General features: G+C 38.8%; 2 protein-coding genes across 4 annotated transcripts in view; both read right to left on the bottom strand.

Annotated features, from left to right (window-relative positions):
• Positions 1-13917, bottom strand: part of LOC127545179 (semaphorin-4E-like) — a 70112-nt gene extending 56195 nt beyond the window's left edge. Inside the window, exons 1-3 of the mRNA XM_051972287.1 lie at positions 13805-13917; positions 8666-8830; positions 5438-5580 (exon numbers count right to left, since the gene is read on the bottom strand). Coding sequence (XP_051828247.1) covers positions 5438-5580; positions 8666-8771 — 249 coding nt within the window. The 5' untranslated portion in view covers positions 8772-8830; positions 13805-13917. The remainder of the gene's footprint in view (positions 1-5437; positions 5581-8665; positions 8831-13804) is intronic.
• Positions 13918-16002: 2085 nt separating this feature from the next.
• The window catches only part of SUGP2 (SURP and G-patch domain containing 2), a 25631-nt gene continuing 17361 nt past the window's right edge, over positions 16003-24272 (bottom strand). For 2 of the 3 annotated variants that reach the window (XM_051972285.1, XM_051972284.1), the window contains exons 8-9: positions 24174-24235; positions 19541-21198 (exon numbers count right to left, since the gene is read on the bottom strand). In XM_051972285.1, coding sequence (XP_051828245.1) covers positions 20932-21198; positions 24174-24235 — 329 coding nt within the window. In that variant the 3' untranslated portion in view covers positions 19541-20931. Of the gene's footprint in view, positions 19330-19510; positions 21199-24173; positions 24236-24272 lie in introns of those variants that run through there. The other variant, XM_051972286.1, reaches the window with a different exon arrangement.

Raw genomic sequence — 24272 nt, 5'->3', positions numbered from 1 at the left:
TATCTTACATAAGATTAATAAAAGAGAATGCTAGAGAATTTTTAGGAAACTTGAATCAGGTTCTGCACCTACCGTATGGGGCAGGACAGGAGAGGAAGGCCTCACTGTGGTCCCAATGGTCCTGTGTCCTTGGGCATTCAGCAGGCCACCCCTACCCCTAGGCAAGCCTGCCCACTCTGCTCCAGCTGCTGCAGTGGTCATAGCCCCAAGAGTGGTCTGCAGCTTGGAGATTAAGGGGAGCAGGCTTCAGGGCCAGCATTTAGCTTGCCCTTCCATCAGGAACTATCACCAATGGTAAGATCCTGGCACCATCCACCCCAGCCCCAAGGCTGTACCTTCTGCTGCACCCCCCAAAACCCACTGATTAGTCAGAGTCCAAGGTATGCCCAATTCTAGGCAGATTCTGCCCATCTGCTGCCTGGAAGGTACAAGTGTTCCTGGCAGTACCTAGAGTACGAGTTGTGAGAGCCAGCTAGCCTCTGCCCTTGAGGAACCCACTCTTCTCTGTCCCCATTGCAGAAACTTATTAGGCAAATTAGTTTATTTCTGTTTTTCCCAGATTCCTGATCTGTAAAGAAAAAAATAATAATGGTACTCACCTCCCAGGGTGGTTATGAGACCAAAATAATATAGTGATTGTAATGGGCTTAACATAGTGATTGGTATAGCTATGCACTACATTATTTCTTTAATTGAATATAATTGTTCCATGCCTGATAATTCTAAAGGGGTTTTAAAATGCCAAAGGTAACTAGATCAATGATTTCTTTATGTAGTAATCTGAAAATGCAATTGATGTCATCTGAAGTTTATTGTTTACGTTCTTATATTTCTAAAACTCTATTGTTAAATTTGAGAGATTAATGTTAGACAAAACTTCCCTTTTAATTTTGGATTCTGTTACACATGATTTAGGCTTTTAATAGGATATGGTAAAAAAAAAACTGAAGATTTGAAAACTTTTAAATATAATGAGGTATGTTTAGTTATAAAACAGGTAATAATAATTATTATTATTTTAATATCAAATTTCAAAGCCAAATTTTGGTTATTATAAAAGTACATAAGGTGCTCTCAAAATGAAATTAATGAAGCGCTGTTAGGGAAACTTTAGGGAAGATATTCAAGCCCTAACTTTTGGTTAGAGCAATTTTACTGTTTAAGGTAAAATTCCTGAGAGCGTAATTTACTATTGTTTTGAGCTTTGAATACAGGGATAGTTATCTGAATTGTCATGAAGCAAATAGAAAATGGAATGGGCTGCAGTCTGGGAACTGCTAAAGGTGGATATCTGTGCCTGGAAAAAAATTTGGGGGATGAATTGGATACAGTCTAAGTAGGATCCTCTTGATTGTATTTCTCCATTGTGCTATTTCCTTTCTGAAAAAGGAAAATTCCTACCTGGTTAATTCTGAGCCTTGCTTTTGATGCCCTGTGATATAACTGATTGTTAGATAGTTTTCATTCCTGGAATCAGTTTTTCTCTCTGTTAGGATATTAACTATGTCTTTTTCCTTTTATAACAAATTTTTACGAGCAAGAAGTTTTATAAGTACTAGTTATTAAATCTATTAAATAAGAGAATGATATTGAAATATCTGAGTTACTGTAATAGGATTCAGGAATGAACAACTTAGAATTTTAACCTATATTTGTGATCAAATATAATACAGGGATGATATTCTCCAAAGGGGGAAATGATTAAACAAGGTAATAAACAAAGATGTAATGTGAAGTTTTCTAATTAAATGGAATAAAAAATTTGAGAAAGCAACAGAATCAGACTGTTTTCTTTAGAAACTATAAACACATGTATATGATTGGCTTCCTGATTTATCTATCATAAAAAATACAGACTGAGCACATGTTTTGGTTATAAATTCTTAAATTTGGATTAAAGATTAATTAACTATTAAGGAAATTATACATAAATTATAATGATAAAAGTAAACTGAAAGTGAAGTTAATTTCCCATTATTAAAATAACTGTATGATAAGTTTAAATGGCAGAAGAGTTCAGTTTATGATTGAAACCTCATAAAATTTTAAAAATATTCTCATGTCAGGTATAAGAGTTAAGTAAGGATAGTATATAAAGTGAAATCCTCTAAAATTCCAAAATTGGAGAATCAGATTTAAGTGATTACACTAAATTATAAGAAGTGGAAGATATTAAGGGACCAGATATGAGATATCTAGGACTCAAACTGTATTAGTTAAATAGATATTGAGAATGGGTTACTAGGATACAAGGAGCTACTTGTTAATATTGTGATAACTTTCGTATTGCTTTGGTCTTTCATTCTCAGATGTTTAAGTTTTCTTGGATACCTTGGTGACAGAACCAGTCCATTGTGAGCCCTTTAACAAGTTTAATCTACACCTGACAATGAATTAAATGGGAATTGTGTGAATAACTTTATTGCATTATTTGAACCTGTCCCTGCATGGCTGGGAAACTGGACCACCGCCATGTGCAAATCCAAAGGTTGATACAAAGACTTCGCTCACAATTACACATCTCAAACAAACCATATGTTTTGCCTAAAAATGGCTTCCTACTGAAGAATCAGGCAACCACTCTCAGCAACACTGGGTTACTCTACTGGTCCGTCCACAGAGGCTGGAATCTCTCTGTACTTGAGCCAGCCTGATTATTGGACAGTAGATACTGTCTGTCACCATCACCCTTCCTTAAGCCTTTCCAACTTATGTCTCTTTTGGGAACACATATTTCTTCTCATGGTTCAATGAACTATTGAGGTTTAGCATCCACAAAAATTTACAGAAAGATCCCATCTAAAACACATGTGAACTTCTGAGTCTCCTGAAAGGTTAACCCAATTTCCCTAATTCTCACCTGGTATATGCATAAACATCTGATCTAATGTAAGCAAAGCATAATAAAGGAGGTAATAGTAGTGGGGAGGAAGGGAGAAGTCAATATATTTCTGAATCCAAGAGAACTCATTTACCTTCTGTTTTCAGGTACAATGTGCCATTATCTGCCTGCCTTGGCCTGGATAACTTGGGAAGGATCGTGAGTTGGTCCTTAGAGAAAGCGCAGTAGAAAGAGCTCTGGATTCGTAGCCAGAAATCTGATAGTAAATAAGAGTTCCAGAGCTCTATTTGAGGCCTAGCTGGGTAGTATAATGGGATAAAACAGAGTCTAGAGTCAGGAAGATCTGAGTTCAAATCTGACCTCAAGATGCTTAATTAGCTGTGACCTAGGTGAGAGAGTGTCACTCAATCTCTGTTTCTTCAGTTTCCTCCAATGTAGAATGGGAGTAATTATAGCACCTACCTTGCAGGATTGTTGTGAAGAGACAATAAGACAATATTTGAAAAATGTTTAGCACAGTGTCTGCCACATGGTAGGCCCTATAGAAATGTTCATTCTTTCCCCCTTCCTAGCCATGCTATTTATGAGCTCTGTTGCCTTAACAAAACATTTTACATTTATTTATCTGGGTTTCTTCCCTTGTAAAAAAAAGAAAAATTACTTGCACAATTACTGCCTGGGGTCATTGTGAGAATTAGATATGCAATATAAACGGCAGCTACTACAATTACTCAGTAATGTGATCTGGATTCCCTTCCGCAGTGCAGACTGTTGCCCCTTCTATGCCTCAATCCTAGTGAGTTTCTGTAACTGATAAAATTCATCACCTTGTGCCAGACTTGATGATGATAAGCCTCATTGTACTTGGCTCTGCTGGAATGTGACAGAATCCAGGGTACCACTGTATTTAAAGTTGTTCCAACTGGGGAGGCTTACAAAATTTTATGGACCATTTGCAAAGTTATGCAAGTTCAAAATGTTTGCCAGGTATACTCCAGTGGTGCAGCAGAAGTCTTTGGTGGAGGATTATTTTCACTATTATTGTTGTCTAGTGTAATCAATAAGTAGTTATTAGTTATTTACTCTGTGCCAGGCTCTGTGATAAATATTGGGGCTACAAAGAAAAGCAAAAAACAGCTCCTCCTTGCTCAAGAAACATACATTCTAATGGGAGAATGAGCATGTAAACAATGAGAAGCTATCAGGAAGAAGCTGAGATGGAAGAGGAGAATCAATCTGCCCACAGTCATGCAGGAAGAAGCTGAGATGGAAGAGGAGAATCAATCTGCCCACAGTCATGCAAAGAATGGGGATCAGAAACCAGAAAACATGAACCTCGAGCTCTCTCTGCTGCATCAGAGAACCTTTTCACAGCACTGCTCCATACTTGATTTTGGGTGGTTAAAAGTCAGTCAGAGTCAATGACATCAAAGGCTGCAATAGGCTTCTAGCTGGTAACTTGCTAAATGGTCAGTACTTTTGGCAGCCTTAGGGATGTGACTGGAATTTGGGAAAATCTACCAGGTACTTTGGCACCACAGACCTTTATGAAGGCCACCCCATCCTCAAGGCAATGTCCCCAGTCCATCCCCAATTCTTCTTCCTTTTACTTAGTAGTGCTTTATTTTTTTCAATTACATGTAAAGATAGTTTTCAACATACATTTTTGTAAGATTTTGAACTCCAAATTTTTCTCTCTCCCTCCCTTCTCCCTTCCCAAGACAGCAGGCAATCTGATATAGGTCATACATGTATAAACATGTTAAACATTTATTTCCACATTAGTCATTCGGAACAAAAGCATACCTAATTGTTCTGAAAACAAAGTGAGATCAGTCTACCAGTGTAGGTTAAACATCAGAGTATCTACTCCATTTTTTTTTTTCAGATGAGAAAACTAAGAGTAAGAAATTTGCCCAAAATCATAGTAAATAAGTAAACAATGTTATAGAGATACAATAAGATATTACTATACAGTAGGGAAGTGGGGTGGGGTACTAATTCTAGTTTATAGGTGAATAGTGTCCTCTGACTAAGAACAGTTCAAATTTTTCAAAGTATATAACTTCTATTCTCTACTAAAGATCTCCTTCGGTGCCTCCTTGTGCTAAGGAGGTGCTTTAAAAAGTTTAGCTTTATTTTGTTTTAAATATATAGTTTTTATGTTTTTAAAAGTTATGCTAGTTCAACCTAAACTTTAAATTGCTCTACTAAATTAGAAAAACATCAAGTTTAGACCCAGAAACAGACTATTTGCCGATTATCTGATAAATTTAGAGTATCGTGTCTCACCAGAGACTTAGGTACTGATGATTTTTGGTTTGGACTAAAATAATTCTGGAACATTACCTATTAATAAGTGCAGGGATATTTGCATTGTTGGAGGGGAATACCCATATTGACAAAAATATTAGCTCCTTGTAGTACTGAAGTATGATTTATAATCTGAATATTAATAGACTATATTTTTAAAGGATTGTATTGTACTTGTTCTCCCTTCATCCCAAGCAAACTCGACTTAATTAAGACAAAGTGAGCCTAAGTGAAAACACCTAGCAATAAAAATAAGGTAAGAAATACTTAAAACTAACTTACACTGTCCATTTCTCTAGTGATGTCATTCAAGTCAACAGCAAAGACAGCTTCCCTGGCGCCGATAAATAAGGTGTCAGTTTCTTTATTCACTAAGAGTGTTGAAAAATTGGAGAATCCTGATTTTCCAAATTCTTTGCTATCATCTAAAACAATAAAATTCAAAGGGTGTTTCCATTTAGAAATTCCCCAATGAGATGAAAATTCAAAAGAATGAGTTACTGATTTTTTTCTCCTAAATCAGTATCCATTTAAAAAGTCCATTTCTGACAGAAAGCAGAGTTGAACTCTGTCTTCTATTGCTAGTTCTGCAGACAGCAACTGAAAATCATAATTCCTTTCAAAACATGATAAATGACTACAGTACAAAGCAGAAATGAACTTGAAAAATGGACAAAAAAACTTCAAATGTGTTTTTCATTTATTAGCATTTTGAAAGCCTGTATGTGACAAGTTTAGTCCAAAAAATAAATATGAACTCAAAAACATTTTCCTCTTACCTATTAATGCATTTGCCATTTAAAAAAGAAGACTGACCTCATTTTTCAATTTCTAGTCAAGTTTTGTTACTGGATCTGCTACCTACACCAGAAACACATCAGCCTCATTTAAAAATATACTTATTGTTCTCTCAAGAATTTCTCTTTTTGATGAACATAGGCATGCTTTATTTCAAAAACAGTTTATATGAAATTTAACTATAGAATAAATTATGGTATTATAAATTTCAAACATTATTTTCCTTAATAAACAAGTTTCTTAAAAAGCTATTCTGCTAAAATTAAACATTTGTTTTCAAATTATGCATTACTTGACCCAGAGTGAAAAAAAACCTTAATATCAAAAGTTTAATCATTAGTAAAAGAATTCAGCTCAAACTGGAGCGTGGTACCACTGGAGTTACACAAGCCTGCATCTGAATCCCTTCCTTGAATCCTACCCCCTGAGTGACTATGGGAGAACTGATTAGCCTCTCAATTTCATCTATAAAACAGAGATAATAACACCAGTTATATATACCTCACAGTGTTGTTATAAGGCATTATGTGGCATGATAATAAATATAAACTGTTGTTATTAGCGATTTAGAATCAATTTGAAATTAGATCATCCCTAAATTTATTATACAAATCTTAAGGATGTCAGAGTAAGAAAGGCCTTAGAATAAGGATGATCAGGGCTGGAAACATCCTAATAAAAGAGAACACATAATATTAGTGATAGGACAGTCCTAAGAACATAGAACATCATAGCTGGAAGGGCCCCAGGAAGGAAGGGAACAATTTATTTAAGTACTTACTATATGCCTGGCACTGTGCTAAGTGTTTTGCAAATATCTCATTTGATCCTTAAAACAACCCTAGGTGATGAGTGCTATTTTTATCCCCATTTTGTAATTTAGAAAACTGAGGCAGACAGGTTAAATGATATTCTGTCCACGGCATCACTTAGCTTTCAGATCATCTAATCCAAATTCTTCACTGAATTTAAGGAAAAGAGAAGTCAAATAGATGTCAATGGAAAAGTTCTATTCAATTTATAAAAATCAGATTCACATTTTATGTTTCAGAAACAGGTTTCAAGTATGAAGTGAGGCTTGCTAGTATAATCTAAGTCTGGCTGACCTTCCCTAACTTCTGAGGTCAGCTCACTTGAGGAAAGGGTATGATAATAGAAATGAGAGGTGATACAAGTATTTATTCCCTTTTAAAGAAAACTTCACACATGAAAAGTGAAACTTATAAAATAAAAATCTTAGAGGATAATTCATTATCCCAAACAATGCACTAGGAAAATTCAAACTTCCCTAATTTACTCAAAAATATGATTTGGAAGGGGAAGCTGAGACACACAGCCTTAAGCCTAGCGTGGCTGCATTTTATCTCTATAACACTAACCAAGTCATCTGGTTTCCTCTGAAAAATCCCTGCACTATCTTCCTCATAGGGATACTGAGCAGAGCACTTTAGAAGGAGGTAAATGCTACAAAAATAATATTACTGTCTTTTATCAAACCTTGACTATTTGTTAAACAAATTAACTATTTGTAGTTGAACTAAAATGGGCCCATGGGAAAAGGGCCTGGGGGAGGAGAAAACAGCCTGACTTTTAGTGTATAAAAAATTTAAAACAGTTTTAGTTTTAGCAGGTTATACAATAAGATCTTACTAATTTTACTAACTAGGGGAAGATGAAACTTTTAAAGCTCAGAATTGTTTGAGGAGTTGTTTTTTTTTTTTTCTGTAAAAAGACTAACTTTATTTTTTAACAATATTTCAGAATAAGACATTCTGTCAAGCTTACTTTAATGAAAAGATATTTATTTGTAGCTGGCATCATCACTTGCATATAGTTACAATCCTTCAAACCTGTTCAGCAAGTGAACTATACTCTCTTGAATCTTGTTTAACATCACATAATTACAGAAATTTTGAACATCAAGTCCAACTCTCCCATTTTAAAGAGGGGAAAATTAAGATCCAAAGAATCAAAATGACTACTTTGTCCACTAAGATCACAGGATTTTGAGACATCATCAATCTAGTGAAATGCCATTAATTTTACGACAAGGAAGCTGAGCCCCAGAGAGTCATGGTATCAGTATCTTAGGATCTCAGAATTGACCTTAGAGATCATTTCATTCAGCATTCTAAAAAAAAATTTTTTAAGTTCTATTGATGCCTTTTGTTTTTATATTAGTGTCCATGTCTCCATCATACAATGATCCCTTTTTTATAATGAAAAAATCCAACAACAAAAAAAAGATAGGTGACGCAATGACTGTGCCTATGAGTGCTTGCAAAGCTGCTACCTTTCTACCTGAAAGATTGAAGTGTATTTCATCATCTTCACTACTAGCTTTTAGAGATGAGGAAACTAAGGTCCAGAGCAATGGAGCATGTGAACCACAGGATCCAGTGGCACTGACTGTCTGACTCCCAGCTCAGGCTCTTCCTACTATGTAGTTCAGAGGCAAAGTGAAGGGCAAGTTCTCAGTCACACAGGCAGCACCGAGCTGTCTGCATACCCAGTTCCAATTCTTTAATCTTCAGCAGGAGCAGTTACCGAATGACAATGGCTAAAGATGACCCTCTTCCAGCAATGGACAGTATCAGGACATAATGGACCACACCTGCTAACCTGCCTCCTCTTTATCACAGCTATTTTAATGAGTTCAACAAGGATCCCTCTACAATAAAGGAACTCCAGAGTTCCAAGTAGATCACTTACTTTGATACTTTATGGTTTTTCTGGGAATGCAGCTGAGAGGAGATGCTTCCATCTGTTGGAGAAATTCACAAAAAGCAAAGGCAAGGAGAGCAGTCCAAATGTTCATTTTCAAATGTCCAGCACCAACGAAACTTCCCCAGACTTTGTCCTTGGACCGTGACTGTCCTGTCAAAATGTCAAAAGCAGACAAGTGACAATTTTAACTATTTCTATAAAGTTGGGAGCAACAGAAAAAAGAGCTTTTGCTCCCCCACATCCTCGGAAAATAATTGCTTTTAGCAACATTCCTCAGATGTGCCCTAAAAACTGAAAGTACTTTTAAACAAAGGCCTTGTTCCACAAATCCTCTGACAAAGGCATCATCTGGGCAATTGAGAACCTCTTTACATTTCTCTCCCATAGAGAGACTGAGTTTAAATTTCTTCATCAAACAGCAATCCAGCTGTGGTGAATTTGTTTTTGTCTAGAAATGGCATCTTTTGGCAAAACACAGAACAGCCTCTTGTCAGAATCCTTCCTGTATTCAGTGGGGGTATGGTCATGAATTTGATACCACTATCTACTTTTGAGGGTTGTTATTATGAAGAGCAAATCAAATTCATTTCTGTATGCCCTGATTAAGGCCCTACTACATGCCAGGTTCTGGGGATACAAAGACAAAGAGGAAACAATCCCCAATTTCAGGGAATTTATGGGGGTTTAAGGAAGGTACACCAAAAAGTAGACATAAAGTGGACAAGTAATTCACAAGGTAGAGTGCTAACATTGGGAAAGAGAATTCAGAAAAAGCATCCCTGGGAAGAGACAGCCATTGAGTTCTACTCTGAGGAGGGGAGGCCTCGGGGCAACAGGAAATGTACTTCAGATATTGGGGGTGGGGAGTAGGGGTACCACTGATGCAAAGGCAAAAGAGGGAGGAGACCGAGTGTTGCATGTAGGGAACAGCCAGCAGGACAACTTGACAGGAGTCATGGGAATTCACGTTGAGAAGGTGGGGAGAGCTTTGTATTTGACACAAGGAGGATGAAACAATGGCCACAAAGCTGGGCACTGGGGGCCTTCTCCCATTAGGCCCCACACATTACCACCTCCCTGTTCGGCCTCATCACCAGTACTGTACTCTCCTTTACAAACATCTTGCCTTTGCTAAAACAAAACTGCTGTGTATCTTATCTGAATCTCCCTTGGCTCTCCCTGTTCACTGCCCATCACATCGGTCTTCCAGGTCTAAGTGAAACGCCACCTATTATGTGGTATGTCCCCTGACAACACAGTCTGGAGATATCACTTTTAACTGCTCTTGATACACATACTAATACTCCAGTAGGTGTGTTATAATTCAATGCAATTGAAAAGAGAAAAATTCAGTGCCATTGAATCTAAGGCCTAGGGTATTTGGGGGGCACAGTGGCTAGAGTCAAGAAGATCTGAATTCAAATTCAGACACTCACAAACTGTGTAATCCTGGGCAAGACATTCAACCTTTAAGCCTCAATTTCCTTATCTGTAAAATGGAAATATTAATAGGACCTACCTCCCAGGATGGCTGTGAAGATCAAGTGAGAGAGCTGTAAAAGTGCTTGATACAGTGCCTGATACACAGTAGGTACCATATAAATGTTAGTTATTATTAAAGCTAGGAACATAAAGATAAGACTGAAAGGTCCCTAGCTTCAAAAAGCATATACCTCTCTGGGAGTTATAATTGCTTAGGAATTAATGGTCTTATTAAGGAAGATTATTATGGAATATAAATAAAGAATGGGTTGGTGAAGGGAGATCCTAAAGGGATATGTCTTATATTGACTTCTTCCCCTTGATGATACCCAAAGTTCCAGGACAGAAGCTCTCTCTCCCTAAATCTTCTTGGCATTCTCCACGGTCCCTGGGACAGAGAAGAGCCTTCATAAGTAATTTTGAATGAATGAATACATGAAAGCAATACCTTGCTAAGACAGCCCAGATGGCATAGGTTAGTTACAGTGGAAAGGACCTGTGTCCTCTGGGCCCTGGGATCCAGTCCTGGGCTTGGACTTCAATCAAATGGTCTTAAGCAGATCAATTCCCTCCTCTGTGCTTTAGGTTCCTCATCTGTCAGAGGTAGTAATTTTTTAGATCATCTAAAGATCCTTTCCAGCTCTAACAGCTAAGGTTTTACTTTTTAAACAATTATACTTACAATTAAAAAAAAAAAAGTAGAACAATGCTCTTTTGTGGCCTATGGCAATCCTCTTCATTACTATATAGTTATGCTGTGTGTGTATATGCTGGGGATAATCTTTTTTATTGAAGAGTAGAATCTATGATTTAGAGCTCCCTTGTAATAAACAAAAGAACCAGCCTTGCACCTTTAGTGAAATGCTGAATTAAGCACTCCTATATCAGGTCATATATACCTGAGAGGCAAGGCACATAGCATGTGCATATATGTGTGTGTGTCTGTGTGTGTGTGTGTGTATTCATAAATGCTCCATTAAATTAGGCTCAAATTAGCATCCTGCTTTAAAATCTGTCAGGAAATCTTTGACATACCCTCTGGTACTCTTGAAATTTAAGCCAAAACAAAACTAGGTTGATATTAAGGACAAGGACTGCCTTGCCAAGGCAGAATTTTCCCTGAAGGGGCATTTTCTCCTTTTCACGTGTCCAGTTTGTTACAAAAGGGCTAATCTCACAGAAGAGCACAGAAAAATTTGCCAGGCAGTGTTTCTGTGAGAAACATTAACAGTACAATAGTGAAAATACCTATCCCTGGGACTATAAGATATGAGAGGGGCAGACAAATCATTTCTTTGTAGATAAAAAGGAGCAAAGAGACTCACCTGGATTTAAATTTAAAACAGTTCTTCACATTTATTCATATAGTGCTTTACAGAATGCGTATAGCAGCTCAGTGAAGAAGGCAGAGGAGGGATCAGTTTCATAGAACTAGAACTGGCAGAGACCTTAAAGAGTCTCCAATCTAGGGAGTCCTTACCCTTTTAGGTGTCTTGGACCCCTCTGGGAGTGTTGTGAATATTTTTAAATGTATAAACTATGTAGAATTACAAAGGAAATTAAACTGAAAAATTTGAAATTATTGATATACAATTATTATCATAGTATTTTTTTAAAAGATGATATATATCCTGTACAGGGTCTATTAACAATAGTAATTTTTGAAGTGGGGATGAATATAAACAACATTTCAAGCCATTCTCCAATAACTCTTATGTGATATGAAAATATTTGATTTCTATTGGTAACAAAATTGACATATATTACTAATAATATTGTGATTAGTTAGCTAGAGTAAAATTTTTCTATGTATTTTTAAAATTACATTGTTTCAATGAACAAAAATTCTCTCCCTCCTATTTGAAGGAAAAAAAAACCCCTTTTCAAATAAATATTAATTATCTAAGCAATACAAATTCTGCTACTGGCATGTTTATATACTGAGTATGTCTCTCTCTCATATATATGTGTGTGTGTATGTATGTATGTATATATGTTTCATTATGCACCCTATTTAGTAACAGAAGTGAGTGCTAAAGTGTAATTGCGTAATTTCTCCCCTACCCAATATATCTAGGATCCCTTAGTGAAGAACTTCCTCCACCAATCACCTCTTCATTTTATATGTATCCAAAGCCTAAGGCCCATTGGTATGATATTCTCTCCCTCAAAGGTGGAGCCTGGTAAGTATTAATTACCATATTTGGGGCCTTCCTGTGGTCATTTGGGGCCTTCCTGGCTTTCACATCCAGGTGGAAGATGACCATTCTAAGAGGAAGAAAAAGATTCTGGGAAGAAAATAGGTGGCGGACACTCACCTCCCTCTCCTTAGCTTGCTACATTAGATTGGGGGAATTTCCCTTTGGGTGAGACTGAGACTCTCTCTTGGTTGAGTTGAGCTATCTTGCTCCCAATTGGAAAGCTTAGGCATTTTCTAGTACGTATTCTCATAACTATTACTTTCTATGATTTCAGTTTTGTTATCAATTTGAATAAATGGGTTTATTTGCCATTTCATTCCTATATGCACATACACACACACATAATTTGTACTATGTGTATGATATACATAATTTGTAACAGGGGTCTATGTGCACAAACACACACATCTTGGTAGCTGGCATCTGATGGAGTCGAGTCTTGGATAGAGAATTTGGGTCCCTTTTTTCCCCATTAAGAAACGGCTATTGAGAGTTTAGCTTGACTCTAAAAATGGCTCCCCCTAAGACTACTATTATTTAAGGAAGCACCAGATATAATTCTAGCCTGGGAGCCCCTCTGAAGAGAGCAGAGCAGTGGGCGCACCCTCCTGCTTCCCTTCTGGAAGGAGTCTGTCTCCCATGGACAAGGGGGTGAGGGCAGTTGGGGGGGTGGAAGAGGCGAGGCTAGAAACGTCTCTTCCTGCCCCACTATGAGCCCCTTTTAGACAGATCTTTGGGGTCTCCGCACCTAGGTGTTTGCTACATGTGTACATACTGGCCTTGCTGCTGCTTGGGAAGCATCCGTGGGACTGTGGCGCACCCAGTATGAATGAAAGAGCTTAAGGTTCACACAAGGGAATGGGCCATGCAAGGCTTGGGATCCCCATTTCACGGAGGGAAGACTGAGGCTTGGAGACATGACTTCTGGGGCACGCTCCTGATACAAGGAAGGCTGGCGTGCAACATTGTATCCCAGTTCCAAGGCCGCACTCCCTCCTTCTTTTCTCCAGGCCTGAGGGGTTGCTTCCCTCTCCTTCCCGGCTCCAAAGCCCCAAGAAACATTCCCCATTCCGAGAAAGTGGCAGAGGCTCGGAGACCCTTCTCTAGTTACACCTGGGGGAACTGAGGCCCTGGGAAGGTAAGTTACTGGCCCCAAAGTCCCCTTCCCTCTGCAGGGGGACTCCACTCACTCCTCCAAATGTAGCTTCGGAACTGGGATGGGGGTGGAAGTGGAGGAATCAAGGCAGGCTTCCTGGAGGCGGCACTCCCAAGGGGAGCTGGGAGAAGCCGCTGCTGCTTGTGGAGGTGGGGGAGGGACCTACGTGTGGAGCCGGGGTGGAGGTGGGACTGGCCCTGAAGGCTGCTAGGAACACAACCCAGGGGGACAAAAGGCCGATAATGGAGCTGGGATGGACTCTGGGGTCCGGTCTGGTCCACTCACCCCCTCGTTGGGAGAGTTCCCTGCAAACCTAAACGCTTCCACCTCTTCCGCGACCCTCTGCGAGCCCAGCGAAGACCTCAGTGGGTATGGGGCCGTTAGAAACCGCCCACGTGACTGCCACGTGCCTGCCGCCTCTCTCCTAGCGGAGCATGCGCCAGTCCTCCTGTCCCCTCCTTCCCCACGTTGAAGGGACGTGCAGAATCCAGGTCTGCAGTGGGAAGGCTCTCTGAAGACCACGAGGACCAACCTATCCCATTTTACAGAACGGAAACCTGAGCCTTAAGGAGAGTAAGAGTTTTACCCAAAATTACACAAAGATGAGAGGCAGGCCGTCCTCAAGACCTAGGATTCCCAAGTCATTTCTTATGTTCTTCATTCTAAGGGCCTTCCCAACTCGGACATCCCGTGTTCTGAGGGTCGTCCTCCAATCCTGAGAGAAATTCTGTGTTCCAAGGGCTATCCCAGTTCTGATATAGTGGGCCCCGCCCACCCTTACGTTTTCTAAAGCTCCTTCCACTTCTGACATCCTACGTCCCATAAGAGCCTTCCCAGCTCTGACCTAAGGGCTCTCCCAGCTAACATCCTGTGTCCTAAGAGGTCCCAGTGCTGACATCCTAAAACCCCTCCTTTGTTGAAAGACAGAGGGAGGGCCGACAGCAGCACATGAGCTTTTATCTTAGAAGAACTGGCCTTGCCAAGAAGAGTAAGAATGCAGGGAATCTATGCAGTCAGGTGAAATGTGATGGGGAGTGGCTGGATTAGCTAAACTGCTGAAGCAGCTCAAATTCCCATAAATAAACCTCAGAGGACACTATTGTAATAACTTTACAGAGGCAGCATTCATAACTGCTGTGCTCACTGATTGGACCTTCTATGAGCCATGAAGGAGAAAGAAAACTGAATATGAATATAAAACAGGAAATTAGAATGGCCATATATGTATATACATTGCTTTACAGTTATATCTGCTTCCATTGTTATCTACTACTTTGTTATTGTCCTCATCTTACTCAGGAAACAAGATTCAGGAATTTAAAAACTTGCCTAAATCACCTAGCAAATAAATGAGTGGCAGAATTTTGAAACCTTCAAGCTTGGGTTCAATTAAAGCATTATGATGTTAAGTTATATGCTAGATCCTCTTAGATCAGTTGGGAGGTCTGGGTTCAAGTTGATTCATTTGACCTTGATAGAGATTTCAAGCTCAGGTCTTGGGCTTTTTTCTTTAGTTTAAGCCAGGAGTTAGCTCTCTCTTTGCTATATAAGCCTTACAAATGATTTTTTTTTTGGGGGGGGGGCGGAGGGCTGAGGCAATTGGGGTTAAGTGACTCGCCCAGGGTCACACAGCTAGTAAGTCTTAAGTGTCTGAGGCCAGATTTAAACTCTGGTCCTCTTGATTTCAGGGCTGATGCTCTACCTACTGCCCCACCTAGCTGTCCCTTACAAATGACTTTTAACAGTAGAAAGGTAGGTGAGTAGTGGTGACAATAATAGTAGATGGGATTGACATCTAACTTTCACCTAAAACGTATTAGAGCTGGAAAAGCATTCAGAATACAATGCTGGCACTGGGAAGGGCCTTGATGATTATTTGGCCCAACTCTACCAATTAGATAGATAAGGAAATTGAGATTAAGGGAAGTGACTTGAAACTGCTCTGGTGTCCCTCTCTACTTACACAAAGGCACACTGTCACAGAATAATAACATTTTTATGACCTGTGGAATCAACCTCCAAAATCATTCACAGAAAAGCTATATTATCTAACACATGCTTTACTTGTGCTTTTAGCAACTGGACCACAAGTAGAATAATTGGGAAATGTGATTAGGAATGTTAAGGAGAAAAAAACAAAGATTCTTGTATCGATGTGTTGCAATTCTGAATAAATCTTTCATTGTAACCCCCTAACTGACTCATGAACACCCTCTAGAGCACCAAGATCAGGCCTGTTTGGCCTCTCTTCAGGGCCAACCCTTTCCTTGCTGGAAACTCTGTTATCAGAGTCCTCTCAAACACTGAAAAAATTTCCCACTTGGTATCAGTTCTGTCATAGGTTCCAAGCAGTCTTATTTTCTTCCACATATAATCAACTCTCCAAATATTATTGAAAAAATCCAAATTCAATTTGTACCCCAAAATGTGCTGCTTTCCCCCAAATTGGCCCATTTTACAAATTCATAATTCAAACCATTGGAAATGTTTTCTTTCTACATTTATTATAGCTGCTAAAAGGTTAACAATGTTCACAACTAAAAAAAAACAAACAAACAAAAAAACAAACCCAAATAAACTTCCATCATCACAAGCATCTTCTAGGCTTTAGCCAATTTACATGGAACATATCAAAATTCACTACAAGATTACCCAGGATAAAAACAAACCAAGAGACAGTAAACACACCATGGAAGTAAGTTAAAATTTTCATTGATGCTTGTAGTCTTCACGAAGAGACCCTGGAAACTAAAATAACAGAAAAGAAACTAGTAACTTTAACAAAGTAGTGTATTTGTGCAACATCTTATGTACTGCATTTTCAATTCAACCTGCAGAAGCAGGGTAAAGCAGGGGGGATTCCTTTCACAAAGGAGAGGCAGGTAGTATGGGAGAACCCAATAGTGAGCCACACTAGAATCTTAGCACCAGTGCTGCTCATCTGGCATCTCGCCCCAAACGGAAGTTTGGTACAAGAAAGACCGACCATACTACAATTATCCAGGACAGCAGTTTAAGACTCCCTCAAGAACCACAATTCACATTTCTTTCCAAGAGTGGGTTATACTCCAGCAAATTGCTTTCCAATGAATTGCAATCAGGAGGGAATATAACCTAGGTTTTTATAGGTTATTTTCACGTACCCCAAAATGGTACTGTACCAGCAATCTCAGCTCAAACCAAAACATTCCCAGAATAATGACTAGGGACTAGGTAGCTGAGAAAGTAGGAGTGCCCCAATGTGGGAAGCCACACTCTGAATTACGCTCTCTTAATTGTAAACAGAACTCTAGCTAGTTGAAAGAATGAAAGTGCTTCCAAAAGGCCAATATGGAAGAAGAGGTGAAGTGGCAATAATAGCATCAAAGTCTCTTGTGGATGAGCCGCAAAGAGCTACACCCATATTGAGGGAATATGAAAAATCGTCTTCAGAGACCAATCACATTGCTTCCATAAAGCCACATTTGAAAAAAATTAGCAACTGAAGAATGTCTAATTCCAAAAGACCATCATTAACGGCCAATTGAAAATAAGTTAAGAAAAAGGTGCAGGGAATGCACCTTTGTGACAGGGATCCAGAAAAAGCCACATAAAATTTTGCTGTCCCCAAATTTCCCAAAGAAGCCTATGTTGAATCTTCTAATGTAGCTGTGCAGCTGCCTGTTTTGTTAAACTTTTCTGAATGAGGCACGTTCACTCATTTCTTAGGCCAAACTCTTCAGCATCTCCAAACCAAATCACAAATTAAATCTTGAATCAATACAGGCCAGTCTTGACACTTTAAACTTTTGGTTGAAAGGCAGAGGCATTTACCAAGTGGCAGAACAAGATGCCACTGTACCTGTGAAACTGAACATTGCATACCTATTGCTATTTTGCTTTGGTAGTTGGATCAATTTAGAGAGAGCATCTGGAAAAGAGGGTCTGGCCTGGTATTGTGGTATTACATTCCTGGGGGGTTAGCTTAGTGGTGTTGCTGACAGTCAAGGTAGTAAGAGAAACCTGGTCATCACAGCTGGAAGGTGTTTTTGTTTTTTGCTTTGGGGAAGCAATGATTCCTCAAGGAACCCAAAATAAAGACAGTTCTCTCTTTTCTGTACTCTCCAAGGAAAAACGATTGCTTTCTATTCTTTAGCTTTATAGCTGAATCGGCAGGACAGCTGTAATAATTTACTGAAGAGGATCCCAAGTTGTCTTGCATTTATCATTTGTTAAAAACTTCAACATTGACACTTTATCATAAAGGACTTAATTTCTGGTAGCTAAGAATTCTGTATGTAGGTACAAGAAGTATGGTGCTAGATGGAGTAAGACTTCAGTCATAGTCTTTTAAATAAGAAACAGATGAATTGGAAATCCCAAGACAGGATTTTTTTTCCCCCTTTCCCTCACAAAGGACTGTAATAAAAATAATCCTTTACCCATTGCTACACATGCAAAAAATACATCACAGAAGAAGCAATGGGCGGGACACTATAAAGTGTTTGTTTTTATTTTTAACAACTGTGGCACAATCTATGATTTCTTAGGACCCTTGTCCAACTGGGGAGAAAGAAGTTAAGTAGTCTAATGGACTATTCCCCGCTAAACACCAGTATCTAAGACTACTGCAGGACTGTACTAGGTCTAAGATACACTGAAAAAGTTACAAGACTTGCCCACACGTAAACACACTTGTCAAGTTCAAAGACTTCCATGTCTTCTGAAGAACCTCCAGACATTCTCCAGTGGACTCACTTTGGCACTGTAGTTTGTCTTCTACTGAAATTCAGAAAGGCAATTAGAAAGGGAGATTTGTAATCATTCCTAGGATACATTTGGTCTCATAAGCAAAAAAGAGATTTGCTGACAGTTTCTGGAGGTCACTCAATGTTCAATCAGATTAAAAATAATTGTATTTTAATTTTGCTTTTTAGCACACAGGATAGAAAATCAGAGTGGACGATTCAGTATTTTGAATTTCATGTTAGTGCTACATTCTGATAGGATAACCTGAAGCTGATTTAGTTCATTTCTGCTTCCCTGAGGAGCAAAAATGGAACTATGAAAATACTTGAAAAAAACTTGTGGTTAAGGGTTTAAGACAGAGGTTTAAAATAAACAAAGAGGATTCTGGAAATTTAAGGGTCCTTTTTACCCCCAAAAGAAAAAAACAATCTTCGCACCAAAGACAGATATTTCCTTCTGTATATACATTCACTATGGCGATCCACACAGATATATATTCTGGATCTGCTGATAATGCAGGTCAGCAAAAAAAAAAAAAAAAAAAAAAAATTCAAGATTAACCACCTTAAGGCTATATCTTTAATCAATGTTTTCGGTTGTTCCTTGAAGACAACTATTTTGTCCAAAGTTTGACTGAGGAATAAGTGGAATAAAAGAAGGCATCTGAAAAATAGGAAAATGGAAAAAAATGCCAGCACTAATTGAACTTAGACAAGGAAAATGCTTGGTACGGTCTTCTTCTGACTACTGAATCTTCTTGTTGCCTGTATGGGCTCAGATGCAGGCCTTCTTCATTGGTGAGACAAAACCTTGACGAAAACGACGGAATGAATTCTGCAGGTCAAAAGGAGTCTCTTCCAGGTAAGCTGGCACCCAGTCAGTCAGCCTATGCAGCAAATGCAAGGCTAATCCTGAAGCTTGGCAAACTAGGAGGTGGGTAACATTAACTTCTGAGTTCACTGTGCCAAAGAAAATCCCTTTGCACATTGCTGAAGTGAACTAAAAATCACCAGAAAGCCTGTAGGGTAGCAGCTTTGTCAAACATCTGCGTTTTCAGCCTGTAACACATTTCTTCTGCAAACCTAGAGGGTAAGAAGTTGGATAGATCTGCATTCTGATGACTTGAGTTTTTTGTAAAAATCAAATTCTTGGGGGTTTTGTTGTTGTTTTTTTGAAAGGTAACATTTCAGAATTTTTTTTTTCCAAAACTAGAATTTCAGTGTAGGCAGGAATTCATGAAATGAAACGTGCCCAAGCACATACCTATTTACTTGCTCGTTTCTGCCTGTACATTTGTATCATTCTTTGACGGAAAACATCAAATGTATCTTCGTTATTTTCTTCCCCTTCAACACCCAAGCCCTCCCCTTCAGAGGTTGTTCCCCTATGGGAGTAAAATGAACAATTAGTATAGGACTCTACTTTTTTCAACTACATGACTAAGCACAGATAATAGTTTTAAAATAATCAACATATATAGATAGTCAAGTATATGGTAAACTGTCTCTGCAGAGGTTATGTGATGGGACATTAAAAAAAAAAGTTAAGAGAAAAACAAAATGTACTTACCTTATTCACAGCTGTACTTACCCCCAAGGAGAGACTTGAAAATCCCTTGTTTATACTGTAGAAATTTAGTGTAGCCCTAATGTGGTAGATCTCAAACTTATTTTTTAAATACTTGCTACACACAATGGACCCTTGAAAGGAACTTCAGATCTCTCTGAATTACATAAGCTCCTACAAATGAAAAGGGGTTCTAGGTTTTAACCCTGGAGCCATTTTTGCATGCCCTGGGGCCATTTGTGGCCTGGCATTTAAAAACAGCAAATATTACTGAAATTATAAGGACTAAAAAGATAGTTAAATTAATTGTTAAATGGATTGTACAGTCCAAATCATTGGCTGAACTTTCAAAATATACATTTCTAAAGAGCTTATGATCTTAAATTTGGCTTTTATTTAAAATATAAGACAAGGTCCTGAAACCTAAAATCCTTGATTCAGATATTAAGTTATTTCTATTTTAAACATCAAACTCCCTTATTTAAAAGAGGAGGAAACTGAGCCTGGTGACTTCTCCAAGGTCATACAGTACTGAGTGCTGGCTCCAAATCCTCTTTTGACTGTACCTTAATTCCTCTGCTTTCCGCGGATGCCCAGAGCCAAGAAAAACAAAATCAAATAAACACCCTTCTGCCTCCCCACATCTCTCCATTATCCTTTCTTTTTATTTAAGGCCAAGCTTATAAACGTCTCTGACTCTGAGAAGTACCCAAGAAGTATATGAGTCCCCCCTTAAAGAGAGTAAGAACCAGGACATAAACAATTCAGAAAAGAGTCATGGTGAATAGGAACCTGGAGTCTCCCAGGACAGTGACCAGCAAGTTAGCTCGGCTGCTCCAGGGCCTGCTTCCCATTCTTTTTCTCTTAAGACTCCAACGATGGGACCTGCCGGGTATCATGAACAGTAACGTTTCTACAATCTGATTTTACAGCTGTGAGAACTTTGTGTATTTTCTCTCATATGACCCTCACCACTGCTCTCTGAGATCAGTGGAATGAGTATTTTCCTCAGTTTACAGATGAGGAAACGGAAGCTTTTTATAATAAACTGACTTGCCCAAAGTAATACATGGAGCCTAGGCCCCATAATCCATAGCCCCAATCCTGGGCTCTTTCTCCTAAGGCACACCAACGAGCCTTCTAGGGCCGACTTTTAAACCTCCTTCTCCTGCTCTCTCTGGGCAGTGGAGTACCTGTCCCTCTGGTTTTGATATTCTTGCATTTCTGAAGTCAATTACCATTACATACACTTTTACAGGCTCCTTAATTCCTTTCCCACGTGAGCCCAGGCCATATCCCTCCTTCCAGCCCATCTTCTGAAGCATTTGAAAACCCACATTCCTGTCAGTCAGTTTCTGCTGAGCAAATTCCAAGTCTTTGTGTTTCTGAAGAGAGAAAGAAAAAAGTTAAATCTATCTGAATTACAATATGCTTCATTTATTCAATAAAGCCTTTATAAAGCAGAGAGCACAGCACTAGACACTGAGGGAGACAATGATATAGGATCACCAGGACTATGTGTGGTGGTGGAATAAGTGTGGGCTTAAAGAGTCAGGAGGTCTCGGATCACACCTGGATTCAAGGACTCATAAATGTATGACCTTGGGTAAGTCTTCTTTCTAAACTGGTTTTTCATCTATAAAGTAAAAATAATAAGGGTACTACCTATCTCACAGGGATGCTGTGAGGAAAGTGCTTTACAAATCTGGAAGTGTGAAAGAAATGTGAGCTATTTCATGACCCTTGAGATTCACAGTCAAAGAAAAGGAACAAAGAAATTTCAAAAAAAGAATCACAAAATTCAGTTTTTAAATTTTTAAACAACATATAGAGAACCTGGAAGTTAGACGAGCTAAGAAGATAAAAAACAAAAACACCTGGCCTGGTATTTTGTCCTATGTGCTCAGAATCAGCAGCTGAGTGACTTGAGCTAGAGCAAGGAATAAATCTAGAATCAGGAAGTCCTGAGCTCATATCCTGCCTTAGACCCTCAGATACTTATTTTCTGGGTGACCTGGACAAGTCAATGAACCTCTCTGTGCCTTGATTACTCCATCTGTAAAATGAGGGGTTTGGACTTGGATTCCATCAGGAATTGGATAAAAAAAGGAAAAGGCTAAACAAAAGATTAGGACAGCTGCTCCACATCGATGGGACAATTACCGATGACAAAAGAATACCAGAACAGGTCACTTCTTATTTTGCTTGTTTTTTCTAATTTCACTGGAAAAGATAGAACAAAAGAAGCTAATGGAGAACTGACCAAAAACCAACCAAACAGGAAGAGAAAATTGATCCACTTCTGATAAGTTGATGTCCCTCAGTTCAGAGGAACGATAGCCGCAGGTATGGAAGGAACTGGCACATGTGATTTGTTGAGCCACTGTCAGAAACAGTTCAAAAACTGTGAAGAACAAGATGTATCTCAGGGCTAGATAAGCACAATGATTTTCTTGTCTGAAAATCAGGATAAGAATAATCCAAACCAGGTAGGATTGGGATCTCTGTTGTCCTATCTGCTGCTAGAATTGTAACAAGGAAGCTTCCAGTGAGCCTACAGGGGACGAGCTTACATCCCAGGACAGTTATTCTTGACTCCCATAGCCATCTGTGGAACACAAAGTATAAAAGAGGAGGATAGCAACTGGTGCCAGGCCCACTTCTGTCTGCACCTCATTGGTAATAATAATGAAAAAAGTTAGCATTAATAAGATGCTCCCCAGAAACTTCCAATAAGCCTGTGACATAGGTGCTCAGAGAGGTTATGTGATTTGCCCAAGATCTCACAGCTAGTAAGTATCTGATATGGACTTGAACCCAGATCCCCACAACTCCTAATCCAGACCTCTTTTCACAACATCACATTCTTCAATCCTATAATTAGAACCAAAAAATTGTGAGACTTTGGAAGAATGGCCTGAATTAAACAAGATGAAATTTACTAGAGAAAAATATGCAATCTGTTATTTGGGTTCAGAAAAGTAATTGCACAACCACAGGATATCAAAGCCCTGGTAGATAGTTGTTCATATTTCATAAATCCCTGGAGTGGGATTTATATTTTTATACCAAAACCATGAGAATCCGGAACCCACAGGTAGTGCCAGTTAGCCAGCTATTTTCTGGCTACACACCTGTTGCAAGGTTATAGCCATACAGGGATGTAGCTTTCCCATCTCATTTCTAATCTGCAGTCCCCATGGAACAATGCTGCTCTATATGGCTGCAATGTCCTCTAGTAACTCAACAAAATCTATCATGACATGAAGATGACCCTGGATTCTCAAAAGCTATATAGATCCTAATTAAGTTCAGTAATCATTTATATATTGTCTGAGGACCAGCCAAGCTAAGGATGGGCAGGCTCATCAACAGTTTGGGCAAAGAGTGTTGAAAACAATTTTTGATCAAATAATTTTTGATTATGACAACTCTGAGGAAATCTACTCAATTCTAGAGGAAATGTGATCTGCAATGGTGGGGATAAGGGGAAAAGACACATACTGATGAAGTAACAGATCTTTTCATTGCTGACAACTATATAACTATACAAATGCTTAGAAACTAATTGTGCTTAGTGGCTACTAGGCTTTAAGCACAATAATTTTCTTTCTTCTTAAGAAGATGCTAAGAGATTTGAATAAGATGTCTTATTATGGAGAATCGCACGTACATGTCTAACAAGTACATGTCTAACACTCCAGTTTCTTCACATATGTATCCATGTGATTTGGGGACTGAGCAAATTCCTTCAACCAGTGTAGATTATAACTATTCTTCAATTTATAATCTTAGAGACATGCCCAGGGAATTGAGAGGTTAACTGTCTTGTCCAGAGATATATAGTCAGTACCTATCAGACACAACTTGCATTCAGCTTTTCCCAATCCCAAGGCCACACTACCTATATCTCAGAACACAAATCTACAATTACTTTAAAAAAAAAAAAAGATCTATGATTTTTATCACTTTTGAGTATTTGAGCAACAAAGCAAACTGCAATTCTTAAGAATTTTTTGGAGCCAAAAAGTTTCCTGGCAAGCCAACTTTTTGTTGAGGTTTTCCAGATTTAACCAGGCTGGACCATAATCCAAACCTTTCCAGCTTGATAGGACTGGAAAAGCTTGTGCTGTGATGGTGCAAACTCCAAGAACCTTAAGTCATCACCACACCACAATGAGGTATCTGAGTAGACGTCAATGAAGTCTTTTTTTTTTTTAAACACAGATCTTAAAAACAGCTCTTTTTTATACAAGAAGGAAAGAGAAACTTGTTCAATTAACAGCTGAATGAAATGTGAAATTTCCAAACTGTAAATGGACGCATCATTGTTGAGGATTTCATGTTGGCGGAACCTCACCTTCTTCTTGGACACAGGGCGTCCCCGGGGCCTGTCATAAGCAATTCGCACAGGTTCATGAACTACAAGACCAAAAAATAAAATCAATAAATCAGGGGA

The sequence above is a fragment of the Antechinus flavipes genome, chromosome 1 (assembly GCF_016432865.1).
Source record: "Antechinus flavipes isolate AdamAnt ecotype Samford, QLD, Australia chromosome 1, AdamAnt_v2, whole genome shotgun sequence".
Classification (NCBI taxonomy): Eukaryota; Metazoa; Chordata; class Mammalia; order Dasyuromorphia; family Dasyuridae; genus Antechinus; species Antechinus flavipes.
The sequence above is the reverse complement of the archived record's forward strand: the minus strand, read 5'-3'. Positions and strand labels throughout refer to the sequence as shown.